General features: G+C 34.6%; 1 protein-coding gene across 2 annotated transcripts; it reads right to left on the bottom strand.

The window, feature by feature from the left end:
• Positions 1 to 282: 282 nt before the first annotated feature.
• On the bottom strand, positions 283 to 8763 carry LOC121865392 (small integral membrane protein 14-like). Of its 2 annotated transcripts, none has more exons than XM_042364736.1 (5): positions 8609 to 8763; positions 6067 to 6150; positions 2837 to 2885; positions 2358 to 2506; positions 283 to 1260 (listed from the first exon to the last, which is right to left on the bottom strand). In XM_042364736.1, the coding sequence occupies exons 2-5, from the start codon at positions 6139 to 6141 to the stop codon at positions 1222 to 1224; spliced, it is 312 nt and encodes a 103-aa protein (XP_042220670.1). In that variant the 5' UTR covers positions 6142 to 6150; positions 8609 to 8763; the 3' UTR covers positions 283 to 1221. The 2 variants fall into 2 exon arrangements, with proteins under 2 accessions (XP_042220670.1, XP_042220671.1); XM_042364737.1 differs by lacking the exon at positions 8609 to 8763 and adding an exon at positions 8445 to 8576.
• Between the last annotated feature and the right edge of the window lie 4148 nt (positions 8764 to 12911).

Below are 12911 nucleotides of genomic sequence, written 5' to 3'. Positions count from 1 at the left end.
TATATATATATATATGTATATGTATGTATGTATGTATGTATGTATGTATGTATGTATGTATGTATGTATGTATGTATGTATGTATGTATGTATGTATGTATGTATGTATGTATGTATGTATGTATGTATGTATGTATGTATGTATGTATGTATGTATGTATATATGTATGTATGTATGTATGTATGTATGTATGTATGTATGTATGTATGTATGTATGTATGTATGTATGTATGTATGTATGTATGTATGTATGTATGTATGTATGTATATATATATATATATATATATATATATATATATATATATATATATATATATATATATATATATATATATATATATATATATATATATATACATCTCTCCAAATATTAAATACAAAATAATCATCTTTTTAGATTTCAAAGATCTTTTATAAATATAAGATAGTGAGTGTTGTCATAAGAAAAAACTAAGAAACATTAAAATATAATGACCCACCATCCCATCCACAATGTTTCAAAACTTTAAATGATAATAAGAACAATAATCAGTATTTCAAATATTACATATCAACTTCCTTTATAAACCTCATCAATCTAAATTACAACCCTGGCCATTAGATGTTATAGCATGTACATATTTGAAACTAAATTTTTATTCAGATACTTGAAACCTTTGAACAGCTATAAGAAAGCTCTTGCCAGTGACATTCTTTATACAGATGATCTATAACAAAACTGAGATTTTTTTTTTCCAATTGTAAAAAATACACAAGTTGATCCTACATTTACACCAGGATTACCTCATATAACTAGGTATGCTACAATGTTGAAATATAACAAGATATTTAGTTACTGTAATACAAAAACTCCATAAAAAATTTATATGAATCCTCCAATAAAGCTAAACAGTATATTTTTCCTTTATAAGGATTTTTTAATCTAAGATATTCACTCTGCATAAAGATCTAGTTTTGCACAGCTATACTGCATTACAACATAGATCTATCATAACAACTAAATACCAGTATTATGCACCAAAAACACAGGCAGCACTGGTTTGATTTTATAATTTCCCATGGTCACTGACTACTTGTTATCATAGCCTGCAATTACCAAGACCTGATTACAACATGAAGTAGGATTCTTGCTGTTTTATTCAACAAGTGTGGGAACCAAGGAAAAGGTCACTTAAGGATGAGGGTATCATTGAGGCTGGCCAGGTGACTTTACAAATTGTTAATTGGCTGTTGGGGGTGCAGGGGGAGAACCACCATCCTGAGAATAAATAAATGCAATAAATTACATGGGGCATCATAATACTAAAGTAACATATACAGTACCGTACATGTATATTAATGACTGGGGCCAGGCAGTAGTGATTAATATGAATGAAGTCCTTTATGTACATTTGTTACCAAGCACTTTTATGCCTTCATGTGTTTAAGACTACATGAACAATGGTAATATATCCTGATTAATCTGCATCCTTGGTGGTTTCAATATCCAAGTTACATTAATGACTTTAGGTGGAATACAACAGAACAAATATTCAAATAGGGCCAAGGAATGAGAACCTTCAATAGTGATCATTAAATAAGGAGAAAGTTCTTCACATATTAACTTACTTTTAAGTTCATGAAATGATTTATTGAAAAAAAGAAATATCTTTTTTACTCTAAGACCTTTTCAAAATTTACCCCTTTGCACATTCACAAAATTTCATTCTGAAAACCTGTCACAACATTTTAAGGCTTCTTGCTGTGGTGTAAGAAATATTTTTGGAGACTCTTGTATTCCAACAATTACAGGCTATTCATTTATTTCTAGACCAGCTCTCCTAAAACTTAGTGTTCTTGTACATAATCTAAAATATCTATAAACCTTTATGTTTTACTTTTCCTGGGATATTGGTTTACATTTGAATTACAGAATCAAGAGGTAAAACACCACATAATAATTCACAAGTACCTGTACAGGTATTTTGACTAACAGTTCAGTTATATTTTAACCAATATGTAAGCTAAAGATGAAATTTGACTAAAAGATGCCTCACACCATTCCATTTTTTTTAATTTTACACATGTTTAAAATCAAATGTTGTTCAAAAAATTTTTATTCTACTTCTACTTGATATTCTGACTAAGTAAGACTTGACAGCATTACACAAAAACCATTTCTGGCAACACATTTAAAAGATGCTACAGATTTTAGATTGGAGGGCAAGGTATCCCTTAGGTATTTTATTCTAGATAATGCCAGACGATTTTATTCAGCTAAAGGGTTTAAAAGGCAAAAAACATACACTGAAAAAAAAATAATTTAATCCTAATTACAACTTCATTTTATTTTTGTACAGTACGTATTGTATATACCTGGTTGCTGTTGGCAGGCTTGGCATCAGGATTAGAACGTAACGATGAAGGACGCATGAAGAAGAGGGCTACAGCAAGCAGTGCCCACATCATGGCCATAAACATCATGCCGTCAGAGCTTACATCTTGGGTAGGGGTTGGTCTCGGAACTAAAGATAATAATCTTCATCAATAAGGATTAGTAGATACAGTATAAAGAAAGATAAAGAGAGTGAATCATCCCAACTGTGAACCTCTGTTATGATCTTATGCGAATATGAATTAGAACTTGAACTTTATTAAAAAAGACCAATATCAAGAAAATTAATGAGAGGAGTGTCTTCCTGTCATAGCTGGAGATGCATAAAGTATTTCTAAATATCTATTCCCAACTCCCAAAACTATACAATACAGTATGAGTAACTGACAGAAAACCCTAAAAACTTTCTCCAAATTCCAGGCTTCTTTGCTTACCTAATGGAAACCAATTACATACTCACACTCATTGTAACATTCAGTATCTGTACAGTAGCTCTGTGATTGTCGCAACTGCAAAATAAATAAATATATTATATATTATGATGCCACACGCACTCATTCTTTCTCTTACACAGACATTTTCTCATCTCTTTTTCATTATCTATCCTTTCTTTCCCTCCCTCCTATTACTCTCCTTATCTCCCCACAATTATCTCTCTTTCTCACACAAACCTGTCCACATGTACAAGCTGTAAAGCGAATGTGTATCACGACTAACTAGAACCCCAATTATCATGTGGTATCTTATTAATGAGTGCGGCTGTCCCCTGTTATCTTCGGAGTCCTAACACTGATACACCACCACAGGATGCTCCTCTAGTATACTATTCAGCCTTTACAATATAAAAGACACTGTACAAGGATTTCTAATTCAAAATCAACTTAAACAAATATTAAGAAAATAAATCAGCTATAGAATAACTGTAACCCATTTCTATATATTTTAGATCACAATATGCATGAGCTACAGGCAACTTCAAATATTGTAGAGCCATTGAGCTTTATCATTTCCACATTACAAATTCCACTTTCACAAATTCTCTAAGACTTGGATCTTGTGGCAGAAACCTTTGTAAAATTAGTAATATCCTGTACAGGTATAGTTGCAGTCAGAAGTAATCATCCACTCCACCCCCTAAACCCTGCGCTTAGTTGGGTCCTTTCTGCACGGTAAGTCAGATGAAGAGGGGGGGAATGGTCGACTTGGGGGAGGGCTGTTTGTTGGGGGATGGGGGAGGGGTGTGGAAGGGTGGTATGTGATGCATTTGCTCATCAGAAAGGGAGGGGATTGAAGAAAGCTGTGAAATTCATGAAAATAAGAAGGGAAGGATGGATAGAAGTTTTTATTTGCTATATTATCTTAGATTTACATGCTTGAAAGAGTAATAGATGAAGACCCTTATTTTATGATTATTATAATGTGTCAACCATTTCCTTATTTCTCATTTTCTCAGACTGTGCTAACGGTAATTAGATACAGTATTTCTAATAATATTGATAAGACGAGAAATACTCCATTGAATACGGGGTGGAATTTACATTTATTTTTAATATTTACCAACACAGGTAATACAGAATCTCAACAGCCTGTCCAACGTTCTGCTCACCTGTCAATTATGGCCTCCCCAGCCTAAAACTATATCATTTATATGAATTAAGAGGTTCAAATATGTTTTGTTTACATTACACACCCAAAATTAGTCATTTTCATACTGTATGTCAAATGCCAGCAAGCCATCAAAAATACTCACTGCAACCAGTTTCCCAAGTTAACCCAGCGGGTTAACCAGCATCTCACAGTCAGCCCCAACTTCCCTTGCAAGTTCTGACACACTGTAGCCAGCCAGTGGAGCAGTAGCCAAACACCATTGCCCCTACCACCTACTCACCTCGCATTGATTTTCACTACTGTACTCTAATAAACATATTACAGGGTCGACAAGTCACATTCTTTCCAACAATTCATCCATAATTTTCTTTTATCAATTAATAGATTTTATTTTCAGAATGATAGTGGCAAGAAGTGGAAGTGATCAAGTAACAGCCATGCCCCTTCCTCTCTTATGTTGTCATATCAGGGGCTTTTCCTCACCGAAGTCAGATGCCTAATGACATATTACCTGCCAAAAGCTCCCGGCATTCCTCCCGCATAATCTCAAGTAAAGGCATAGATAACTTACAGAAAGTTATGTCCATATGACACCTTCCCAGACACCTGCCCACCTGGTTGGTTGGTTGGTTGTTTGGGCTTTAGGCCTATCAACTGCCAGGGTCATTAAGGCCATCAATGGTCAAGCAACATCCACCAACCTCAACACCTTCTTTAGGTGTTAAGGATATTTCTAAGACAACATACACTCTCACTATGTATGTGGCCCTTGACTTGCACCCTCCTACCCTATCCAGGTCTGCCACCCATAGCTCTTCCCCATCAATACTTCTCTTACCCTATTGTGACTCGTCGTGTAGAAAGGCCTCAAGCTCGGGGGTATGGTAATAGGAGAGATGGATGATTACTTTTGACTGTAACTGTACTTTAGCTGGGCTATTCAAAAACTGTAACTGCTCACATATATCTATCTTCCAGGAAATGTTATACATCTCAGTACAGGGGAGTCCTTTTATTTTTCCAAACAGTACGTATATTCAAGACCATATTACCTTTATAATGCTTTATACCCAATTTTTTAGGTGCAGTGATAGATCTAGCAGACCTCTTCTCAGTGGACAGGTGAGAAAGAGTCAAGAGAAATTGAACGAAGGTGCTGGAAAAGTGAACACCCTTGCAACTTGATAACAAAATACAAAGAGATGGTCATATGATGGATATCAGATGCTGTATGCAAGATGCTTTAACAAATGATTCTTGATTATATAGTGTTAAGTACTGTAGTGTATTATTCAACCTTGATTACTACAGTACAGGTACTGTACTATATAAAAATTACTTTAACACATCCACACATTCTCTCTCCATACAGAATAAAGGTATATTATACAGGAAACAAGTACATATGCATCTGTGTTCAGTATATATATTTTGACTCTTTCAGTCTTTTCTCACTTAATGTTGTGAAATTACAGAGTTGCAAGAACTGCTAGGTCTAAAAACTAACCAATTCCTCTTTAATCATCCTTTATCTATGAAGATACTGGACTGTACCAGTGATTAAATTATATAATTACAGTAACCTGTACTTTCACTCAAGGGAGTTTTCTAACTTCAGCCTTTATTCTTAATACAGTATATCAATGAAATAGATCTTACATGGTCAGTACATGTATCTGGTTGCCTCACTTAAATGCTGATCTTATCAGTTAGAAAAATTAAAATGATGGAAACAGCCAGATGGCACATTACAGAACACTGATAATAATGAGGACTAGCCAGGTGGTTGATAAGACATTAAAGCTTTTGTAAACTGTCTTTGGGAGCAACAAATTTACCATACTGTACAATACAGTACTGTACTTCAAAATTAACACAGTATACAGTATAGTACCAGTATTTGCTAAGACATACAGTACAGTATGAGCATTACAACACACAAAATGCTGTACACTATACATCAATATAACACACACTGAGACATTATTTACTTTTAATTTAACAGGTGCTCATACTGTATCAGTAAGCTCTACCAGACTGCTGTAGCCCATGTGGAATTTTGTAAAATCTATGTAAACTTACCAGGGACAGGAGCCGCCTCATGGCCATTTCATGGCTCCAGATGCACTCACATGGATCAAAACCTCCATCTGCCATGATGAATAACTGAGAAGAAGAATTATTATAAATAGGAAATAATTTTTACAAATAAAAGGCAGTTTTGTATTTTGTATTACATCTTTGACATAATAATCTAGAGTAACATGACATCATAGAGAAAATTGTCAATGACAATTTTGATGCAATAAATACTATCCTTCTAAGTTGCTTCATTCTAAAGTTATTGTGAGAAATGTGATTTTTTATTTTTTTATAACCATAACCTCAACTTCCCCAAAAAGTTTAGTACTGTAGTTACAATAGGGGCCGACCCAATATGTTTCATCCATGCCCTTTGGTCAGATTTGGTGTAGATATGGCAAGATACACTTCATTATATTATTTATAAACTGGTCATTCCACCCTGTGCTCACTCGTGAAGGGGTTCAGGGGGGAGCACATACATACCCACAAGAGCAAATTTTAATTCATAGTACATACAGTACTGTACTGTACAATACTCAATAACTTCACAGACAGTCTTCAAGGTTTCTTTTGCTTTTTCATGCAAAATACTGTATGCAGCTGCTGAGTTCAGTTCCATCAATGAGCAGCAAATAATATTGATGGATAATAGTGTCTGTCCTCAGTCTGGCATTCAACCAAAGTATACACTCTTAATATTTACATGACCTGAAACTGTACAACCAGATAAATTCTAATTACTGTTACCTCAGTAAACTTTATGCTGCTTTTAGGCAGAGTATGTTCTGCTTGGATTGAAATTCATGCATACAGTATATAATAAGCAGTGACCTGGTAGTTTATGCAGCCAGGACAGCTACATAGACAGTCAGGCTATTCAGATGTGAAGCCATAAGCATATTAACAGCTGTATATCTGTAACTAGATCATTGTGGCCCTGAATTAGCAGAACCTGCCTGTAGACGTGTTATGATACAAATCACGGTAAAGGTGTAGGAGACAGCACCTGAACGTGTTCATATATTTTGTTCATATTTTCCACATAAAACACCTGTATTTGGCAGGACATGAAGGATGAGGGAAACTGTGAGGTAAAAACATGGCAAAAAAATTATTATATGACACTTAAATCAAGTCTTTTTGTACATGACTAAATTTAATTTTTACCATAAATATTCCACTGAAAATTTTGGCCTGCCGGCATATGTTGTCCTATACTGTACAAGTGTAGGGCTGAGGAAATCAGGATATGAACTCACACCATACCACTACATAAGTGACAGTTCAAGTGCTTGGCCATAAAAATTCCTCTTAAAGTGTGTTCTGTACTTGATTCACTTAAATTACAATAATAGGGGTAGGTTTTTCTTTATTACAAAAATAAATACATTGATGGTCAAATTTCACTTATGCACCGGTCTATGTTTGGATATGAAAAATATATTTTTCCGATGTTATTTGATGAGTTTCGAACAAACTTAATATTCATTTCAGCCGGAAATCAATAGTTTTTTAGATACCCCTCCCCCAAGCCTTCCCATCAATCTTAATAAAAATTTTTATTATTTTATTAAAACACAAAAATAAAATACTACAGTACCAACCAACTAACAAAACCAAACCTAACCTGACCTAACCTAACCTAACACTATTTTACTGCTGAAACTCTGCAATTGACGTAAAATAATCTCTATCACAACGTCGGCACAGCTCTTTCCACCTGTTAAGCCATATCTGGTTATTCTGGTACTGAAAAATAAAATCTCTGCTCCCGAAGCACCCACGCATTGTACCCACGCACATGCGCTGTAGAAGCCTAAGGAGCCAACACGGAGGTAAGGAGCACCGTGTGATGGGTGGTTCTCTGTGAGATGTAAACAACAAATGGCGACACTTGTGACTGACCAAATCTAATAATACTGAAAAATTAATACCTCGGTTATCCTCCATTTCCGGCGGAAATATCATAGAAGAAAAAGGTCTTAGAATTGTCTAAACATTATGAAAAACATATTAATAACAGCGAGAGAAAGACCAGTGCATGACTGAAATTTCACCAAATTTAATTAAAAAAAATAAATATCTATGCATAAAATCAGAAAATATATTTCATTATCATTTTATAGGATAGGCAGTGGTGACTATGCTTCTTCAATAATACAAGCCACTGCAATTATCTAAAACTATGCTTCTGACCCAGGTACTATTGAAGTATATATATACAGGAATATTATATACTCAATAAGCTGTAAATTAATTCTTTGGGTGGGTCATAAAATACTCCCACTATAAATGTATTGCATCTAACTTAATGTTAACTTTATCTCTTTAATTACAAATGAAAACAAAGAATACACTAAAGAGAAATACTGTACAATATTCCTGGTCGACTTGATCCTCCTGGACTTGATAATTGATGGGAATTTCTCTTGCCGCGTTATCAACTTCACTAAAAACAGACTTATTCTTATTCTTTATTTTAGTCACCTTTACTAAACCTTACGTTGCTTCTAATTTATTTAGTTGAATGCATACTTACATTTAAATATGTGTTGGAATTGTACAACTCTATGAGGATAAAGCTAGAGGGCCAAATATTGGAGGGGTAATGGTTGCCAGGTTCCCTCCTACACAGTATTTACAAACACAGCTGACACACCACCACAGGCCAGCCACACACACACATAACTCCCTTCCATAATATAGGTTTTGTTTTATAAGTATCATAAATATGGGGGAAATTAGAACATTTATCTCATTTATAAATATATGTATTATTATAAACTATCGTAAATGAGATGACATTTATATATATTTTATTTGACAACTACTCAAATATTACATAATATTCAGCTTATTTTTTGCAAGGTCTTACATGTTATTAAATGTGTGTATGTTATAGAAATACACGATTCATTGTGTAATTGAACGATAAAATAAAGTAATCAAACAACAAACAATAATATTAAAAAATATATCCATATTGGGCTGTTGTTTCCTCTGGCCATTATTTACTGTTGGTATTAGTGTAAAGCTCCCGGATGCTGGTTAAGGCTGACGTATTCTCAAGATGATTATGAAGTATAATCACAATACTAAATTGTAAAATTTAGAGTTCGAAAATAAGCCTGAATGAGTATAATAAATTATAAAATATAATTAAGTTATTGAAATAGTTTTGTTGTGATAAAAAAGAGAATCGTTCGGCAGAAGTTGCTTGACGTCATATGATACAAAAACAATTTGGGGAGTGGTCACTTGTGAATGAGAGGTGAATCTAAAAACATTATTTAACCTTTATACAGTAATATGTTTAAGTAAGTTTGTTAACACTTTCCTATGGTATAGTTGTTGATGATTTCACTTTATGGGAATGCAGTAACACGAAGGTTCCAAGAGCATAGGATTCTGTCTCTCATAATCTTTAGGCCCGAATTCAAAACGGTGATGTGAGCCTGGGATTTAAGCTCGGCTCAGACCTGCGAATCAACATTCCTTGATCCGAGATTCCCTGCAGTGAATTACCCATATTGAGAACATCGGTTAATCTGTTGCATTAACTTCAATTACGAGCAAGGATTCCAACACTGAAATTCCAGCCAATCACGTTGCAGTTACACCATTACGACAGCCAATCACCATCGAGAGTAATATTTACAATGAAGGACAAAAGTCGTGTCGTAAAGTTCGGTGACAACACATGCCGCAGGGGTAGTGTCTTGTGGTAGGGGTTTCCAAATGTTTCACGAGTTATATTTAATCTTCAGACAAAACCGCGACACGACTTTTGTCTTTAATTGTACATCGTTACTTTTATTGCTATAATTACAATCAAATTTTAATGATTTGTGGTACTGTGTTACAACGTGGCTGTGTTTTTATAACAAGTAATTCATGGAGGAAGAACAATTACAAACAAATTGTAGATATAATTCGGGACAGGTGTCAATATTCACAACCAAACCAAGATGACTCAATGCGAGGCTTAGGAACCTTGCTAGGTTCAGTTTGTTCTTTTAGCCCCACATTTCTCCTGATTAGTAATGTTTAACACTTTCCTTTATTAATACATTAAAATCAAAATGCACTCAGCATCGACTCATTTATATTAAAAATATACCAAAATAGTTTTCCCTAAGAACACAAAATAAAGAAGCATGAGCGTTCTTTACATTAACTTGCTTGATCTTCATGGACCCTCAACACAAAAGTGTTGTAACACATTACCATAACTCATTCAGTAACCAGAATCTTTCTTACCTGGAAACTATTCGTTGCAAAGAATCTCAAAGCACTTATGTCTTGATGTTTCGCTGTCATGGACCTTTTGCCACAGGGAGCATCACTAATTACATTGTCACCACTTACTTGTACCCAATGATTTAAGTGTTCTGTACTGTACTTAGGTATGCTACCTGAACCTGGTGCAAATTGAAATTGTCTTCCTGTCCTAAATTGAATCTGATAGCAAGTCTTCTACTGAGTTGGCCTCCTTTGGGTATTGTTTGTGGAAAAAATTGTAAGTTATAAAATATGAAGTTCTCTTGTTTGCACCCTTAAGTTATGCTCGATTGTGTCTTCGGCAATTTCCTTCCTTTGGGCATAAATAAATTAAAAAAAAACACAAGCTGGTTGGGTGGTTGTTCAGTTCTCCATTATGCACTTTTGGGAAGCAAGTACTGGGCATGTACAGCATCTACTTTCCAGTTATAAATCAACTGTTGCAGGTTTTGGCTATCCAGCCTGTAATTACTCTACTGCAATGTCAGAGAGGTCATTGTCTAATTCATGAAGATGTAGTTGTGCAGTACTATGAGGGTAGATTGGTCGTCAGATTTAGCATTAATGACAATGAGAAAAGACAAACTCAGCCGAGATTATATACTAGTAATACCTGATAATTTTTCCAGAAAAAAGGCTAGACTCCTCAATCTGTTACAGCAGTGGACTGGGTTAATTGCTATGTAAACAGGCAAGGCCTCTCTCTCTCTCTCTCGTTTTGATCCATTCTTTTTTTCTAAAGTTTATGCAGTGGAAGCTTGAAAATATAGTACTGCTCTGTTTATTGTCTTCCATCTGTACAGGCAATGTTGATGCCATTTTTGGATCAATATTTCCTCATGAAAATGACACAGGTAATTAACTGTTGATTTGGTTTGTACTTACGGTACTGTAAATAAAGTAAGTACATATATACACTTACTCCAATAAATTCATATGTTATAGTTTGTATTGTTAATAATTAACACATGGTAGTACTATAGAAATATCAATGGCTGTTTCACCAGCTCCTGACAATAAAATACTGATTTTGAAAGATGTAACCAGAGGAATGAAAGGGAGTAATGAACAGGAACTGAAGTGGATATAAGATGAAAAAACTGAGGGTTAAAGCATGGTTTATATAATAATAATTCTGTACTTTAAGTAGGCTTGCTGTTGCTCTGCTTAATATACCTAAATACGATGATCATATAAAGTGAAGGTGAATGTTGCAATGAAAATAAATGAGGTTTATGATAATTCCCCAGAGAAACTGGGTCTAAAGCTTCATAGTCCTGCCAATACATTTATAAAAAGAAAATGATGGATTGTAAGGCCATTAAGATGCACAAACAAAAAAGCAACTAACACAATTTGGCAGAGATGGTTTGGGCATGTGATAAGAATGGAGGAGACCAACTGGGTCAAAAGGTGCATGAGTATAAATGTGGAGGGGAGGAGAGTTACAGGTAGGCCATGATTGATATAGGTAGAGGTTGTATGAAATGACAATAGAAGAACCTGATTTGAAAGGCTGCTAGACACTGCACAGCATGGAGAGCTGCTACCAGGTAATTGTGGCTATCTCAGAGAAGTGTGAAAAATGGCCCTAAAACATTGATGATGATGATAAATGTACTTATCCTACTTACATTTAAGACCTATAATGAGAGAAATTTACACCATGTATTGCAATAACTCGCCGCCACCACCTAGAAACTGTAAGAATTGAAAGTGTGGCAGAGGAATTCTGTACATTTTATAATACTTTACTGCAAGAATTGGAAACCATTACTGAGGAAGACTTATGCATCAAAATAGTGTTTGGTATTTTCCTGATGTTTTCTTAAAAAAACCTTTTGTTACAGAGAGAGGGAATCAAAATAAAGTGAAAGTGAATGAGATATTTTGTTATTCAAAACTGAGATCTCTTTTGATGAACATTTATGTTTATTACAGCTGCAAATGCCTTAACTGCCATGTGGTAGAAAGCTTTCATAAAAATCATCAGTTCAACTCCTAACGTGTGATTACAATATACAGGGGGGGCCCCCCAAGCTCGCGGATTTTTACTTCACGGTTTTCAGTTATTTGCAGATGACACCCTGGATGTACCCAAGAATGTCTGTGGGTAGTTTTAAAGTTGCCAACATTTTTGCAGCTGGGACAGGGAGCCATTCGTTCTAGAGACAGTAATTTCCTTTACCTGTATTGTATATGTGTGTGTGCGTGTGTGTGTACACACACAAAAACATGCGAATAAATAATAATTGGAAAATCCTCTCACAAACAATCAGAAACAAATTTACAGGGTATTAAAAATGTGAGTCTACCCTAAAGTCCATGCTCTATTAATAAAATACTGTAATAGAGAACAGACTTGAGGGTAGACTGTCATATTTTTAATTAATTTGTTTCTGGTTATTTGTGAGAGGATTTTCCAATTATTATTTGTTTGTATGTGTGTGTGTCTACACACACACACATATACAATATTACAAGTAAAATAAATAATTTTCCTTATGGGCAAACACAAAAGGGAATATACATTTCTTTGTACACAAGTAAAAATGAAAATT

The sequence above is a fragment of the Homarus americanus genome, unplaced genomic scaffold (assembly GCF_018991925.1).
Source record: "Homarus americanus isolate GMGI-L3 unplaced genomic scaffold, GMGI_Hamer_2.0 scaffold25483, whole genome shotgun sequence".
NCBI classification, from domain to species: Eukaryota; Metazoa; Arthropoda; class Malacostraca; order Decapoda; family Nephropidae; genus Homarus; species Homarus americanus.
The sequence above is the reverse complement of the archived record's forward strand: the minus strand, read 5'-3'. Positions and strand labels throughout refer to the sequence as shown.

Coding starts and splice junctions, on each gene's coding strand:
- LOC121865392 (XM_042364736.1), bottom strand. CDS start 6,141: ATGGCAGATGGAGGTTTTGATCCATGTGAGTGCATCTGGAGCCATGAA. Junction 2,886..6,066: donor TGAGGCGGCTCCTGTCCCTG/GTAAGTTTACAT, acceptor TTTATTTTGCAG/TTGCGACAATCACAGAGCTA. Junction 2,507..2,836: donor TACTGAATGTTACAATGAGT/GTGAGTATGTAA, acceptor TATTATCTTTAG/TTCCGAGACCAACCCCTACC.